General features: G+C 34.9%; 1 protein-coding gene across 4 annotated transcripts in view; it reads left to right on the top strand.

The window, feature by feature from the left end:
• The window catches only part of ine (inebriated), a 34,973-nt gene that overhangs the window by 3,195 nt on the left and 14,151 nt on the right, over positions 1 to 17,627 (top strand). For 2 of the 4 annotated variants that reach the window (XM_046619513.2, XM_046619512.2), the window contains exon 2: positions 13,225 to 13,415. In XM_046619513.2, coding sequence (XP_046475469.1) covers positions 13,225 to 13,415 — 191 coding nt within the window. Of the gene's footprint in view, positions 1 to 7,893; positions 8,164 to 8,856; positions 8,922 to 13,224; positions 13,416 to 17,627 lie in introns of those variants that run through there. The other 2 variants (XM_046619514.2, XM_069134696.1) reach the window with 2 other exon arrangements.

The following is a 17,627-nucleotide window of genomic DNA, read 5'->3' as shown; positions in this document are numbered from 1 at the left end:
ACGATAGTCCATCTTATTGTTAGTCAACGGCATTAGCGTAAGTGGGGATTCTTATTTTGATTTTATCAAGATTTTGAGTGGGAACGTATAAAACTACAATTTCATAAACCAATTCTCTTACTTGTATTGATTCTCGACGACGAAGATTCTTACTTACTGACTCTTTCTCGTTTTTCTTTTTGAGCATCTAATGAACTTTATTCTTACATCGGTCGTGCGGTATTATACATAATGCGAGCATAAGTTCGACTATAGATCATATTAGTTGCTAACTTTTTGTCAGAATCCTTCGCTTTGTCATGGTAATTCATGCTTATTTCGTACAACTTGCTGCTGTCTTTCTGACTTGTGTCAAATTAGCAAGGCTATCTCGTAAGCTCGCACGTGAGCAATGTTTAAAACAGCCAAACATTTAATCGTCTCTCTTCAAACTGTAGATCAAAACAAAAAAAAAATTTGATTCTTAATTGACATTTATTTTTGATCATCCTTTTGGAATTCCGTGAGTGAACATATTTTCAATCCAAATTAATATCTCGCAAATCGAACATCGCATTCGATTTCACAAAATAGAGCATGGTATAAAAATGTGCGGCAATTGTTTGGTACTCGGTGGAGTTTAAATAGTTGACGTATAAACTTCTTTCCCGCATTGCAAGACCAAATAATGATTGGTTAATTTTTCGAGTGTTGATTATATATTGTGATATGTATTAGTGATTCGGCGTATTGCCATTACAAATTGAGTGTTCATTATATTGGAATTAAGAGTTTTAAACTTCTTTGCATGTGATAATTTTAGAATCAATACCCTCGTGTTGACTCGTGTATATAATTATACTTTGTATTTGTACAGTCTGGTGGATTATTTGAAGTAATTTTCTCTGGTTACCTTCGTACTTCTGCAATAGTTATATGAGAGAGCAAGAATAGGTTAGTTATAATAACTTTCAGTATCGGGAAAAATCATTATTTTCATTGACAAGATATCTAGTGAAATTCAGAGTGAGTAAAGCGTTTGAAAATAAGTGAAATTGAAACAAACAATAAAAATTTAATAAAAAAGAGTACATTGGCCAAATAGACTGACGGTGATAATAGCCATTAATGGAGAAGAAAGCAAATATCACAGAAGCGTCACAGTTTTTGAAACTGCTGAGACAACTCAGAAGTACCTAAACTTAGAGTACCTTGGCACATCGTCTTCGGGATATAGTCATACGGAAGAAGAAAAATTGATCCTCTCGGTACATCGAATACGCAGTTTGCCAATGTATTTTTATGCCAATCAAGCTGTACTTCAGTAAATAGTTCAATTATGACAGCTGTATACAGATGAATCAACATCTTAGTCGTGACACTCTGTTCATCATATGGCGCGGTATTTACTTGTGTCCATGTTTTGTCAGTAACCAAATATTCTGACGATTCTATTAAAAATCCAACCAACTTTTGATTTCAGCACCGATGGTGATGAGATTGTCTATTAGAACTCAAATACTTGAATAATGCTAAAACCGACTTGAGAGTATAAAATACTTGTTACCTTGTTGTAGACCCAACGGTCTAGAAAACTTCTTGAACCTGCATCTTTCTCATTTCCCGTCTGTCGGAACAGAGATGGTTGAACTTACTACCTGTTTGGAACGGTAGCAAATGTACAAAATATTGTATTTCTTCTTTGATTGAAACATTTGATATATACCTCATTAATTTTTCCATCGAACAACAGTGTTCATTTCATAATTGCTAGGCAGTTAAACAAAGTTACTGCAATCCTATCGAGGGTATTCACTCCCTGCAGAATCATGTTTGCGAACTTGAACCGACGCAAAAAGAATAAGTTTTAACTCTTGTTTTAACTTCTCTGTTCCTGAGCAAATATGATTTCACTGAGCCAAGCTACACGATGACTATAACGGGTTTCGGTAATCAATTCAGTTGATTTGAGGTATGTGTTTCTGCTAAATAACCACACCAGCAATCGTGTACCTGAAATTCCGAACGATCGTTTAGACGAAAATTTAAACAGCCCATTCTCTCCAAAGTCTTTCAGTAAAAATTATTCACAAATTGAATTACAAAATTGTCAATCTGTGCTACTTGTAGAGGAAGTTGTACACAGTGTAAAAATATTGCGATATCATCAGTGCGGTACAAGCTGCAGGTTTAAATACTTTGGTGCAAATGAATGTTCACGAATTTCAAGCATATCAGGAATTTGTTTAACCTATGGAGTAGGTTAACGTACACCCAAGAATACTCTGTGCATTTTATGAGTTGTGAGTATACATAACTTTATTTATCTGAAATGCTTGCGATTTCACGAAAAGTTCTGCAAAGATTTGACATTTGCAAATCGCGCACCGATAAGTGGGATTCGTTACGATAAACTTCACTCAATGCGCCATGATATAACTGAGTGTACAACCATGACAGTGTCAATCCCTTGTATTACAATTCGTCAAATCTAGGAGATTACACGCGTTTACTATACTGACCAATCAGAGAAGTCGACGCCGAGTGTGTCGTCTTGTTAGCAATCGGGCTGAAGCTCAGTGATATGTTGAAAGGTTGAGTGTTTCTAATGAAATTCGAGTACTTCTGATACGCGAATGAATCAACATTAACAAATCAACAAATTTGAACGACACAAGATAAGATATCCACAATTTGGAAAAAGGTTTTACAATTAAAAAGTTCAACCTTATCGAATTCTTGTTCATTTGGTCCAAGTCTAATTTTTTGCCTTATTTTATTGTCCATGCAGATTTTCCGAGGTCATCTGAAAAAAAAAATCATATAGGAATCTCCATTGTAGAGTGAATAAGAACAGATTTTTTGTAAGTATGGTGAACAGATTAGCGCGTTGTAACTATACTGTAATGTAAAACATCTCAAATAGTTTGAAAACAATTTGTGGGGATCTGGTGAGCGAGAAGAATGAATCCGGAAACACGAGAATCGGATGGGAAACACCAGACTCCAATCATTTCGATCGTTTTTAACATAACATCTTTTCACGAATTGTTGATATATATGTATAGTTTGCCCTACTCTTATAAAATTGTATGAAACCCTTCAAATCCCGTGAAATCCCTTGAAGTCCTGTGGCACTCCATAAGGTACAAATGGCGAATCGCATCACTCGGCCATTTACCTAAGGCACAAGTCCGTACAGAGTGAAAGATTTATTAATAAGGAGACCCCTTCTCTGCGATGTTTACTCGCGCATATTTTCTCCTGCCACATGTAAGCACTTCCGGAGCCGATGACGAGAACGTAGAGGGCCATTACGGCTCCATTTCTCAAAATTTAACCTTGACAGGACCCCTAGAGGTCACGTTGACTCATAACACTGATACTCATTTGAACGTAAAATTTCTTTTTCTTTCGAAATACGAAGTCAAAATTAGGGGTTTTTATTTGGAAAACACAAGTTGACCTTCGGGTAAGTTTGAAAAAAAAAAGGCCAATGCCAAAGACAAGGTCATAGTTGGGTCAGCCCCTCGATACCGAACAATTTTTGTTTGCAACATTTTTTGATTGACTTGCAATTTTTTCACTTATTCAGCTGTGTAAGTTAAAATGGGACATCCTGTATAAATACAGTGCGAATTGCTAAGATCAAAATGGTCCGACGTCTGCTATATAGTTTAACGCGCATGCTCTACAATCCGAGAACAGTTGTTTGCTATGACAACTACGACTAAACATAAATTTAAACGACAGATCTCCGCGACTTATGCAGATATAAAATTTTCACACCCGACGGTGTTGAACACAATTGCTAGCGTCAAGTTTCAAAATTTTTGAGGTTACGTTCACGACGGTTGGTCGCCCTGGCGAACGCGCGTTAAACGATAGTAGCAGAGGACGGATCATCCTGTCGTCAGGAATCCACATTGTATATATATATATATATATATATATCAAAGTACAGATTACAGATTATTTATTCCGAAATATCGATTTGCGCGGATGTTCGAAAAGTTTCGAGCGTGCTTTTCATTTGCACCTTCTTACACACACACACACATGATGTGCGTGGTTAAACAAAGGGAAGGACAACAGGATACGGCCGTTATGCATTACTCGGACTTTCACCGACGCGTCGCGGCGTCGCATTGGCCGAAGGCAGAAACTCTGCCCGGGTCCTCTCTGTGGCCCAACGGATTATGTTCATCCAACTCTAGTTCCTCGAAACCAGAACTTATTTCGCTTAAACCGTAGCTGGCGATTTTCCGATAAAACATTTTTCCATCCTTTGAAGGAGGCACTTGACTCTTGACACGCGGAAAACTTTGATTCGACTAACGAAAATTATATTACTTATATTTTTATTACTTATATATGTCGTGACCACGCGACTATTCGTTTATTCATACCCAAAAATATGTTTTCGGATCTTCCATTCGCAAAGAAAAAGAATTAATAATCGTGACAACTATATCTCAAGGACATATAGACTTTGCGTATATTGAGATGAAGGACTTGTAATATTTGTCAGAGAAGGATGACTAACTAAAACACAATACAAATATCTCATGGAAAATTTCTTATGCAACACATGGAAGGCTAATGACGAAGTTTGAATCGACTGACTACGATCAAACATTCATGAATCGTACGTTTTTTAAGTTCCGAATATTATTGGTGTATGAGGAAATCAAGCATGAAAAACCTCTTGTCCTGATAACGAACTCTGATAGATTTTCGTGATAATGGCTGATTAAATAAGTTAACGCATGCAGTGTTTCGATTTACCAGAAATATCGTCAGACACTTTGTGTTACTCACAATTCTTCGACTGCGAGAAATACATTCAGCGATTATCATACGAAGAAGTTACTGTGACGAATTGCCGATAATGCATGATCGAACGGGTTGCACGATCTATTCAACTATTTTCTAATTCTTCAGATCAATCATTCATGATAGATATCTATATTATTCCGTATTTCTTATTTCCAAATGGCGTGAACCACGTGTATAATATCGAATTTGCAGATATTCTGTTATTGACCTAACTTTAAAAATACTATGAAACATATTAGTCGTGATTACTAAATTTTATATCAGTAGTGAGCACTATACGCTCCTTACTACAGTGACACACGACATTGCGGTTTGATTTACTATTTGTCATGATTGTTAGCGAGATATTCCGAAGTTGCCTCAGCACATAAATATAATTATATATCTGCATAGTTAAGTGCGCCATAATTCTATACAGACCGTAAAATCGACTGGTAAAACTAGATCCATATTATATTTCATAGTTAAAGAAGGGACGGTGAAAAGTAGTGCCAGCGTTAACTATATGTTGAATATGAAAATATTTGTTACAATTATAAAATATACGTAAATTATCTTTTAAGACTGTTATACACATACGTTATATTCTGTAGCTAGAAGGATCAACTATCAGGAGCAGTGCAATCGTGGTTTCAATTCGGATATGAATCCAATTCAAGTCACTTGGAAAATAGTGAATTCGTCCTCGTGTAAAGTTTAGAATTGGCAGTCTAGTGTACTGTAGATCACATGAAGTCACGGCTATATATGACACGTGACTAGTAATCCAAGCTCACACAGTAAAAGATTTCGTGGTTCAATTAAAGAATTATTATTCTCTATCCAAACATGTATATTGTTGCTCGAAAAATAAATATTTTTGCCCGAAGCACAAGCGCCATTTGGATTGAGTAAATTAAGTAATTGGTTCTACTCATACTTTTTACAGCAAACGGGTTGCGCCAACAACGTTTTATAGTCAAACGGTACCTAATCCAACTAACTACGTGATTATCTTTGGCAATGCGATACCACTAACAATAAGTATAAAAAAAAAAAATAGTCGCTGTAACAATATTTTATCAAGTTACTGTTATACAACGAAAATTTATTTCAGGACCCTGAAAGAATTGTCTTATACAGTCGTTTTATAGTAGACTCGACTGTAAGTTTTTTCAGCATATTGTCAATTGTTCGACGCTAAGGTATTGTCTTTTTTGCTTGAACATGTATATTTACAGCTTTGACCATCCAGCCGAGCTGCAGCTCGCATGCGATTTGAAATTTTTTAGTTGATCGAATTGACAAAGAGCGATAAATATTTGCAAATCAGGGTGCGGAGCACTGGTGAGTTTATCGTACGCGTTAGGCCCGTTTCATTTCGTCATCGTTCCGTTGCGTACCGTCTACGTTACTCCCGAATGCTTCGCAGCGTAATTCGAATGCTAATATTGAGTATAATATTATATCAGCACCATTCGAATAGCACGGTAAAACGGATAGACGAACTTCGACGGTGACAAATTAAATCCATCTGTGTCGCGAAAATTATTTTGTCGCTGTCGTCTCTCAACACTACAAGGAAGAAAATTATTTCAGAAGTGATATAATTTATATATCGTTTATAGTTGTATTATTTGGTTAATTTAGGTGATTTTGTGCTCGTAAACATTTTTAGTCAACATTTTTTATTGATCATAACAAGTTAGGCAATGTATGATTTTGGTGTTCTGTTGATTTTTATACTATTTTCGAAGACGTTAATACATTTTCGGAATAGAACGTTCGGTTTAAGATACATTGGTTGGGCCGTCTGAATGAAAGATTAGCAGAAGAGAAAAAATAATTAAAAATATCTCTAACGATGTTATTTGTGCCAATAAGAGTTCACCGTCATTGGGACGAATATCGTTGCTGGAGATTGTTCAATGATTTCTTCTTTCTTACCAACTTTTGATCTGAATGGTCCCTGTCAGAAAATTCAGTATTCGAAATACAGAATTGAGCCCGAAAACAGATTCAAATACCTATTGACAATTATCCAAATGTATTGGAGGGTTTTCTTTAAAGTAATATAGTCGTGACAGCAGCTCTGCAGAATACAAGAGCCGGCTTTAGAATAGCTTTCGTGGGATCTATTCGGTTTAGAGACTTTTGTCATATGCAAACTTGAATGAAATATGTTAAAAGACGTTGAGACGTTGAGACGTTGAAGTATTACTTGAAAACTTGAACACAATTTCGGATTTTAAAGTTTACGCATTGGTTATCAGATGTACATTTTTATACAAACATTAGTTTTATGCTGTCTGGCCGCATCCGTGTAACAGTCTAATTCGTATTTCAGGCACTTTAAAGAAACTTTCATTAATTACAATTACCGAAAAATCATAGTAAATTGGATGTCGTTACAATAACGGTTTGAATATTGTTATTATTATCCAGAAATTTGCTACGAGTAACTATTTATCGTGATTATAGTTGTCAATACTATTTTCCTGGCTACTGCAACGTTAAAACTGTTTTTTATAGTTCGCTGCGTTTTTTAGTTTATTATAATAAAGCCTTAACATAAATTTATCACGGCACCGAAATCAAATTATCACAATATAGTACAGAATAGTAACATATATTAGATTTTCTGGTTACAGCTAAAAAACACATTTTCATTATTTACCCAGAACTGTATTTTTCGATTAAGGTAAAAAGCCCAAATATTTCGAGAACTGTATAGTAACCACAGTGGAAAATTGTCTTGATGTAAAGTTAAAGTTACTTCAGTTTCATAAATACTTTTTCTAAATATGATCCAGATATAATGTGTCCGCTAATTCCGGGTCTTAGCCAGCTACTGTGTGCTCTAACACGAGACGTTTGCCAAACCAATTGAGACCATTAGCACGGCTTAGAGCAAAACAAACTTGAAACGAAGGATATTTACTTCGCTGAAAAGGGGCGGCGGATGCTAATCAAAAAAGTAAATCACACCTGACATATCCGTCTGTTCATATGTATGTACAGCAGATGGCTCATTGGTCAGCGTTCTTATATAATATCTGTGAGCTCCCGAGAGGAGAGTTCAGTTGGTGACCGATTTCGATAATCTAACGTTCGTGTGAAAAAACTGGCGAAACGTTTCCTTGAATTTAGTTACTAGCATAAAAGTTAATTTTTTGCCGTGCTTTCGTCAATTTTTTCGAAATAAGTAGTCCATTCCAATCGTTTTAATTGCCATGCGGTCACTGTTTCTACCAACACAGTGCGAATTGAGCGGTATTTAAAAATGCAGCGAGGCTCTAGCTTCCGAGCGACCAAGAGAGGCCTGATCATCCAGGACTTACAATTCAAGCGTATCGTTCCAGACACGTAAGTGGGTAATTGGCATTTTAGAACGAGCCGTTTAAACCTAAAACAACCTGCTTGTCCGCACCGAAGAATCGAGTCCTCGCGTGCGTCAATCCTGAGTCGGATAATGTTTACAGCTGGACAGAGTTTTATTGAAAAAACACAACCGTGATTTTAGAATTTTTATTCGGTCTACAATTCGTACCTGCAAAAATTCTCCCCTCGTCTATAAAAGGATCAAGGTGACTATATGAAAAAATGTTTGATTTATCGACAAAAACTATTCAAATCCATTAACGTGTTGCCTAACACATTGTATAATATTTACTCGCAATTGTAAGATTCATAATCAAGGAATATATTGACACGTGTTGGAGAAATTTGATGTAAGAATTGCAAAATAAGAAAAGAAACCTCTTTTTTTACCGACTATTCAGTTAATCGGATTTTACAATTTTTATAATACAACCTTGTTGAACTGTGTGATGCTCTGATGGTCAAACTGATTGTAAATGAGTATGACGTATAAAGTCACATACGCGTCATTTTTATGGAACAGTAAAAGCGAAATATATAACAAGGCTTTGGAGTTTACTGTGGCATTTCACCAAGCTTGTGATATAATTTGCGATAAGGTGTCCAAATTAGAAGACATTACACACTGACATCTCTTCAGTTGATTTTAGTCTGTGAATCAGGGAGGAAGACAGGTTTAAAAAAATGTGTGAGACAGTTTCAGTTAACTATCGGTCAAAAAATTTCATCCTCATATTAAGCGCGTGAGTTTGTTCTATTGTTATTAAATCTCTTCTTTTTCACCTCAGCGTTTCATAAAGCAAACACTTTGTGATTTTGTATAATGTGAACCGCTGCACGGAAGAGTAAATTCAATAGCGTTTATCCTTTCGAGATTCCAGTCATTGGATTCTCGCTTAGGAAAGAAAGTGTGACAATAAAACAATGCAAGTCCATCATTCGGCGAGGAAAGTGTACAATAAATAACCCTACAAATGAAATACACAAGTCAAAGAATACGTGATCCACATTTCAGAGGAAATATCAAGTTACGTGAATCTTCAAACATAAATGCTGCAGAATTAAGCGGGTAACCGCAGATTTGCGGGACCCCCCCCACAAGGGATCGTGTTTCATGCGGTAACGCAGGAGCAAGAAGAAATAGGAAGAATGAAAGAATAAACACCGTATATACAATTACCACGATGGAAAAGAGTAATAAAATATAATTTCCGGCAATTTTCATTATATACTTCGCTAACTAGTGCTGATGTACTACTTTGCGCATGCACGCTTGAACGTGGATACGTGAGAGGACCTTCTATATGTACGTATAATACATACGTGCATACACGGAGCATTTCAACTTAACTTAACAACCTATTAACGTTCTCTCCGCCAATATGACCCAGGAAATAAGTACATAGTCGGGGTTATAGTAAAAGACAAAAGCACCGTTTTTTATTGCACATTTTTCAAAATGTCGATATTTTTATACGCACCGAGCAAAATTTCATTTTTTATAGTAACTAGAAAAATTCAGTGAAACAGGTATCGTTAAAAAAACTGTTTGGATATTGTTGGAATTACGAAAAACGAGGTACGCCTAACCATTTTGCGCTATCGTCGATCCTTTTTTGGTAATTGCAACGCAAAATCATTTCGTTCGGTTTACTCTACTTTTTTAGTTAAATAAGGCTTTAACGTCAATTTATTGTCGGACAAGCATTAAATATTCGCAACAGTTGGAAAAAAATATGGTAACAGTGATCGTAATGAGAAAGAATAGTAACGGATACTGGACTTTCTGGTAATAGCTACAAGTCTAATTTTCATTTTGTACCTGGGACTATATTTTTCGATTGTGGTAAAAAATGAAAATAGTTAAGGACTGAGCGGTAACCGGAACTAAAAATTTCTCTCAGTTCGCGACTACAGCGACTTTTAGGGTATTTCGTTGCATTATGTTGCTTAGAGTTACTAGAAAATTCTAGTTGTGGTTACTGTACAGTCCTCAATTATTACCATTTTTTACCATCACTGAAGAATAACAAATGCATCTTGGTATACAAAATGAAAATCAGTTTTGTAGCTGTAACCGGAAGATGTATAAGTATTGGTAACTGTAATTACACTTCATAATTACTTATGCCACTAGAATTCTCTAGTAATTACGACAAGTAAAGTTTTGCACACCGGTTCAAATAGATATAACGTTTGTAGATGTAAAATTTTCTGATTTTTATGCAATTCTGGCGAATCCAAACGCAAGTTTCACCGAGAAATAAATAAAGACTGAGATCCTTGTAGAAACCAAATTATTCGCCTGCACACTGAGAGAAATTTTTAGTTCCGGTTACCGTTCGGTCCTTGACTATTTTCATTTTTTACCACAATCGAAAAATATAGTTCCAGGTACAAAATGAAAATTAGACTTGTAGCTATTACCAGAAAGTCTAGTATCCGTTACTATTCTTTCTCATTACGATCACTGTTACTATATTTTCTTGTAACTGTTGCCAAAGTTTAATCCTTGTGCGACAATAAATTGACGTTAAAGCCTTATTTAACTAAAAAAGTAGAGTAAACCGAACGAAATGATTTTGCGTTGCAATTACCAAAAAAGAATCGACGATAGCGCAAAATGATTAAGCGTACCTCGTTTTTCGTAATTCCAACAATATCCAAACAGTTTTTTTAACGATACCTGTTTTACTGAATTATTCTAGCTACTATGAAAAATGAAATTTTTCTCAGCGTACATATCCGTTTCAAAAATTTCAATTTTTGTTTCGATCGTATCGCCGCGCTACAAACCAGGTTTGCATAGAATATCTACCATAAACATAACGGAAGACGACGTTTTCTGTCGCACGACAAATGTGCATAAATTCGCATGTGCGAATGGATAAACAAACGGTGCACATTCTACCGAGTGATACAGTTGGTTTGGAAATGAAAATAATATTAGCTATACGTTACATGTATGATACAACGATTACATATTACGGAATGCTGCATATTATATCACGTCTCTGTGAATGTCACTTCAACTAACGTATATACATCGTATGGATGAGACAGGGAGGCCTTGGTGAAGACAAATAGTGCAACAAGCGAGAACCGCGCGTGTTGTTCTTACTTGCTCTGTACTTTGTATACCTAACACCGTACCCTATATTTTCCTACGGGCTGCTCGCAGTCTCCGTAAATGATTCTGTGGTAAAAATATCGCGCATAAGATACGATACAGTCGGTCCCAACATTGCAAATAAATTTTCAAAGTTTGACATTTTTGAGAAGATGCTGTATTACTCATTGTCAGTACTTACCGACCGAGTAAAAAGTTAATCAATCGAACGACTATATCATCAGCCCGTAACGTGAAAATGCCACACAACCGTGTAAAAAAAGCATCTGTCTAACGTAATAACAATGGACAGACAATGTATTTGTGTAATTGAATTACCACTGTTTGCAGCAATAAGTTTCCTGGCATTATTCTGGCATAAAACAAAGAAATATTTCGATATGTTTGTTTAGTATCGCTTGTAAAATTGTGCTATATCCGGTATTTTCACCTCAGTGATAGGTTGTACTACAGCATACTCTTCACGAATCCAAAATTTTTTCTCGCCAATTCCACATTAGATATATTACATGTGTTTCGATCAATATATCTCGTCGTTCTTTTGGGTGAAACGAACTATTGGCATTAGTACAAATGCCATCGGAAACTATCTCGAGTAAAAAAGTTGGAATGGTATTTGAATAATTCCCAGCTTTGGGATTGATAATATAGTTTATTGTTCTTTCAAGGATATTCAACCTCTAATACTAATTCATATTGAAATCCTCGGATATGCTGTGCAATTATATAAATAATAACATGATTTCTTGGATGAAAAATGTCAAGGTTGTGTTTTTTCACGTTGAAATATGAATTACGTAAAAGTTATAAACTCGTTTAACCCAGCAGAAAGTTTTCCCTTGTCCTAATTCGAGACCTCAACTTGATTCTTCTGCTGACGAGTGCAAGGTACATAAATCACAAGTCACGCTCTTTTCTGTAACAAGAGGCGCGATGTAACTGTATATCTACAACTATGGTGTACGAGGATCGATTTCTGATCTATCCATCGATCAAGTTTGGAGGAAGAACAAATGAATAAAAATTCATGATGAAGCAATTCAGGTAGTTGATTTCAAACTAAATATAATCTCAAAATATTATTTGAGACAGAACATTCAGTTTCAACGGGAATATGTTGTAGCTACTCATTTTTAAATACGGATTGGATATCCTGGTGCGAGTTTTTGAATTCTGCACAAACAGATTAATAAAATAGATTTTTCCTGTTTGCATTCAACAATTCACAACTAGTCAAAGGTCGCGCATACTACAGAATTCATCGAAGTGTGACAAGAACTTACTTACTCTGTCGGTATGACGGTAAAACAAGAAATTGTTTTCAGATTTTACAAGTATTCAACACAATAATCGTGATCTTACAATTTTTTAATTGATGAAATGAAATTCCATTCTACTCCTCCGTTCAAGAGTAATTCCAAATATTTGCAATCATATTAATTTACTCGAGTATCTCGAGAGAAATCTGTAAACAGTCTTTACCAACAGAGTAATAGATCACTTATTTCGTTTATTAACAGTGTGCATAGTTGACTTGAAAAAATCGCGAATAAAGTAATTGTACATGCAAGTCAAGGTAAAATATCCAAAAAAAATTTAGTTTCACCCAAGAATAATGCTTAAAACACATATTCCTATAATTAAATTACCTGCACTTGTTGTAGGAATACATTTTCTGTGGAATCGCGCTACCTGTGGCATTTTCACGCCAGTGACGCGTAGTCTCTGATTATAGTTAAAATAAGTGACATTTTGCTTACTGTCAGTCGTCAAAGACCAAGTATAACATCGTCTTAATACAATCAACGTCAGTGTTGGTTCGTAAAAAAAAAAAAAAAAAAAAAAAATTAGAAGAAATCATTGAGTACGGAAAATGTTGAAAAATTTGATTTTATCTATTTCCTCTTGTCTTTCAGACCCATTGAAGATGACCTCTCGACGTGCAGTAGTTACGACGACGTGGATGCGGAAGATCCTGGGGATTACAGGCAACCAAAGAGGCCTCATTGGGCCAACAAGGTGCAATTTGTTCTAGCTTGCATCGGTTACTCTGTCGGCCTTGGCAACGTCTGGAGATTTCCCTATTTATGTTACAAGAGTGGCGGCGGTAAGCATTCGTTTCTCGTCCAACAATTACTAGGACAATACTAATGTTTCGTTCGTCGCTTAGCGTCTGCCTCGCGAAAAGATTCTGTGAAACTCCCCGTTTTCATTTTTTTTTATGGCTGCCATCAAGTTCTAGTGAAATAGCTATCGTTGCAATAACCGCTTAAATATTGTTCGAACTACCAGGGAATATGGTGCAACTAACTAATCAGTGTTATTATACCTGCCAATGCTACACTTTCTAGTTATTGCTACTATTGAATTTGTTTATTTAATTTACTGTATTTTTTAGTTAAATCAGGCCTTAACGTCAATTGAATTTTGCGCCGACATGAAATTATCGGAATAGTTTTTGGTTACAGTTAAACAACTCACATTCATTTCGTACCCAAATATATATTTTTCGATTACAGTAAAAAATTAAGTAGCTAAGGACTCTACGGTAGCCATAATTAAAAATTTCTATCGGTGCACCGAATCCCCATGGAAGGCTATAAATCTGTAATGTAACATGTCTAACGGAAGTCTTCGTACTGATTTTTTTTTTTTTTTGCCAAAGATTAAAACTGTCGATGTCAATATTTTTCCCATGAATGCAAATAAATTTCTGTTCAAGAATGAATGAATATTTATGATTATTCATGAGGAAAATTGGTTGTATGATCACATGAATTAAGTTGAATGAGGATAAATATTTTTAATTCAGCACTGTAAACAGATCGTTCTTTAGTCAAAGCAATCTTTTCTTCTCATCGGAATATACATATTTAGAACGGTAAACTGTGTAAACGTTCGCACGGAACTATAATTGAGGGAAAAAAATGAAGTAGGTTGGTATATATTCCAGTGTTAATTGTGAAGTAAAAATGTTTCTTTTGTTGATATTGTATAATCAACTAATTAATCTATTGTAATAAGGTTTAGAGCAATTTTGCTGCGTTACAGCTGAACAAAGCACGGTCTATTCCTCCTTCAAGGTCTATTTATCATTGAATGACGCATGTCTTTTACCTACAAATAGCACCGGAAACCCAATATTCTTAGAGTTTGACTTGCGATTATTGATTGTACAATGTAGTAAAATGTGTGGGAATTTTTTTTCTATGTCATAGTCATCCGATAAGGTAACCACTGCATAGTTTGGTCCGTGAAATGCGATTGTGTCATCCGTAATACTCACTATTAAGTTTCAAACACGACAACGCGTGATTCACGGCAAAAAATCCCCTTTCGTATCGCGATTTGCTTTTATCTTTTTCCGCACTAACAGTGCGAAATTATATCGATGACTCGAGTTAAGGTAACAAATGTCTGCCAAATGTGTATCGCCGTTTTCTGACTCGTTCTTAATCAGCGTTCAACATTGCGAGGGTGATACTCAACCAGTTGAGAATGAATCGGCTCACAATCAGCTGTTAAGTAAAATGAAGAAACCGTTAAAAAAAAAAAAAAAGAAAAAAACAATTAACCAATTGAAAAAACTTCCTCAAAGATGAATCATAATTTTTTTTTTTTTGTATTACCTCAAAAATACTTTGAGCTGAAAATTGGTTATATTGCAAAATCAGCTATTTAAAAAACAAAATACGCTAATAATATTATTCCAATGATTCTGTAACAGTTTGATCAGCTTTCGGATATTCGGAAGGTATTTGGGAGCGAGTCCTGTACGAGGTTAATAACACAACAGTTTTTGATTTCTATCGAACTAACCGAATTATTCCAAATTAGTATTATCACGTGACAACACATTCAAAGCAGTTTATGATTGATGATGACAATTATTCGTGTCTGAATATACATGGAATATGTACGTTTGTAATCGATTAATATCACAGAAGAAGTTGGTAAAATATGGAAGATGTTATAATTTTTAAAATATCTGCGTTACGCGCACACGATATGAGCTTGCCGCGACGTTTCTCGTTACAACGTATTGCGCTATGTAAACGAACAATTCTTGCACGCTGCTTGATTGATTTACAGTACAAGGTAAGCAAACAAGACCTTTATTCGCTATCAACGTTTACTTTGTCACAAGTCCTGTTCACGAATATAGCTTATTCATGGCTAATTGAACGTACCAACTATCAGCACGGTTAATATAACAACTATACAAGTAGGTTACAACTACGCGAAATGATCAGATATTACGTCGTTAAATTTGGCATTGCAAGCGTGATAATAACTGGTCATTGAATCCTAATCATGATGGATTTCACATGCTGTTTCATTTTATCTAATCAAAAATTTTCACCTGGTAGACTAAGGAGGTTATCACTTATCGCACTTGTATTACTTATATGATCTGTTATACGTCTTTATGGAATTATTACACAATTCAACAGATAGTAACGTAAAAATATTACCCTACATTTCGTCGATTGATCAGTTACTTATACGTACTAACAATAATTTGGTAGTTTTTTTCGATTTTAATATAGCTGATATATCGAGTATATTTTTTTTCAATCATTTTGCGTTTTGTGCTCCGTACTTGCCTTCTGATTTTGTACTTAATCCACAGTATAATCTTAAAATTTGTAAGACATAATTTCTATATAACGTAGAATGCAGAATTTTGTACAAAATACCATTTATACGCTGAAAAATACTATTTTACCGTTACTCATAAATAAAACATTTTAGTCTTTTTATTTATTTATATATATATTTTTTTTTTTGAGTGCGTGTTTCGAAAATTTATATTTTTTGGAATCACACTGCAAAGAATTCCTTCAAAAATATCAGCCGTTCAAAACATTTCGTTCCAAGTGTCTGGAAATTTAGAGAATTTTCCGCGTATGGATACAGAGTTTAAAAAAAATACTCTCCAGGGTTCAAAATTCGAAGAGAAATTCGAACGAATTTTTTAAATTGACACTCAGAGAATTGTGTAATGAAAAATTTCTGTATTTTTTCAAAAGCAATCACTGTTTGTTGAAGCTATTCTCGTACTGACCATTGCCGAACTTGACAGAAAATTTTGTGCAAAGTTTTTCAACGAATTATTCATCGTTTTTCATATCAGAAACGTTCTCACCAGAGCTATTTCGAAAAGTTCTGTGTTCAGAAAAACGAATGGACAAAGCGACAAGACATCACATGACACGAAATACAAGAGTCTTAACAATCTAGTGAAATTTGTTTAAAACTCTAAAACGCATGATAAATTTTAGGGAAGCACCTTCATTTTTATCGTAGCTACGTCATAAGATTATTTTATCACTTACCTCTTTGTTCTAAAGTTACACCGAATGAGAAATTGACACAGCGGTAAAAAAGCCCATTTCTTTTTCTTCATTCCAAAAGTTTTTCACGATGAAAATTGGGAACGTTTCGGAATTTTTTACTCCAACTGTTGTTGTTTTGGTGTACCTAACTACTTAGGGCAAGAATTTACCATCTCTTTTAATAATTTGACGTATTACAATGCATTCAATGATGACTCAGTCAACATTGTAATTAGTACCTGTTAAAGATTTCTGTATACCTAATAAGTATTTAATCATATTTGCTATCCAATTAGCCGTGAATAACTTGTACAGTTATCTATTCATGAATTATATAACCACTAATTAGTGTCATCGGTTATCATCATCTTACTTTTTATAATTTTATTACGAGATAGTCATGGATTGAGTGTGTTCATCGAATTATTAACGCTGTTCGCAAGCTAAGATGATCTCTTTAAAAATACAGAAATATAAAATACTAGAATCAAAAACAAAAGCATAGATTTTAATTGTACTTCACTTTCAGCCGTTTCAAAACTGTCAAAAACTCAGTAGATTCGCTTGATTTCATTCCTACGATGTCTCATTTCATTCAAAAGACTATTTTCTACCAAGGCACTGAAACGGATTGTCCTTTTTTACAGTAGTTAATTGAGTGTTGCCGTTTGTTGATCATAATCAATATCGCATATCGGTGCGATGTGTTGTAATGTGAACCATTCAATGATGCCATTATAATAAAATGAAGTGTTTCGTTCAATTTTTTGAAAACAGTCTTCTAAGTAAGAACAGTAATTCTACAGTAAAATCGAACGAATCCCACCAAACCTTTAACCTGCATTTTGAAACGACTTAATTTGAAGCAACGATATCGAAGCTTATCTTTATAAGTTTTGCATAAGTTTCTATTTTTGAATTTTCGCAGAGAATCCTTGTAGTTTCATACGAACATAAAAATTCGCTAAATAATCAACATC

This window comes from Neodiprion pinetum, chromosome 3, assembly GCF_021155775.2.
Source record: "Neodiprion pinetum isolate iyNeoPine1 chromosome 3, iyNeoPine1.2, whole genome shotgun sequence".
NCBI lineage: Eukaryota > Metazoa > Arthropoda > Insecta > Hymenoptera > Diprionidae > Neodiprion > Neodiprion pinetum.
The sequence above is the reverse complement of the archived record's forward strand: the minus strand, read 5'-3'. Positions and strand labels throughout refer to the sequence as shown.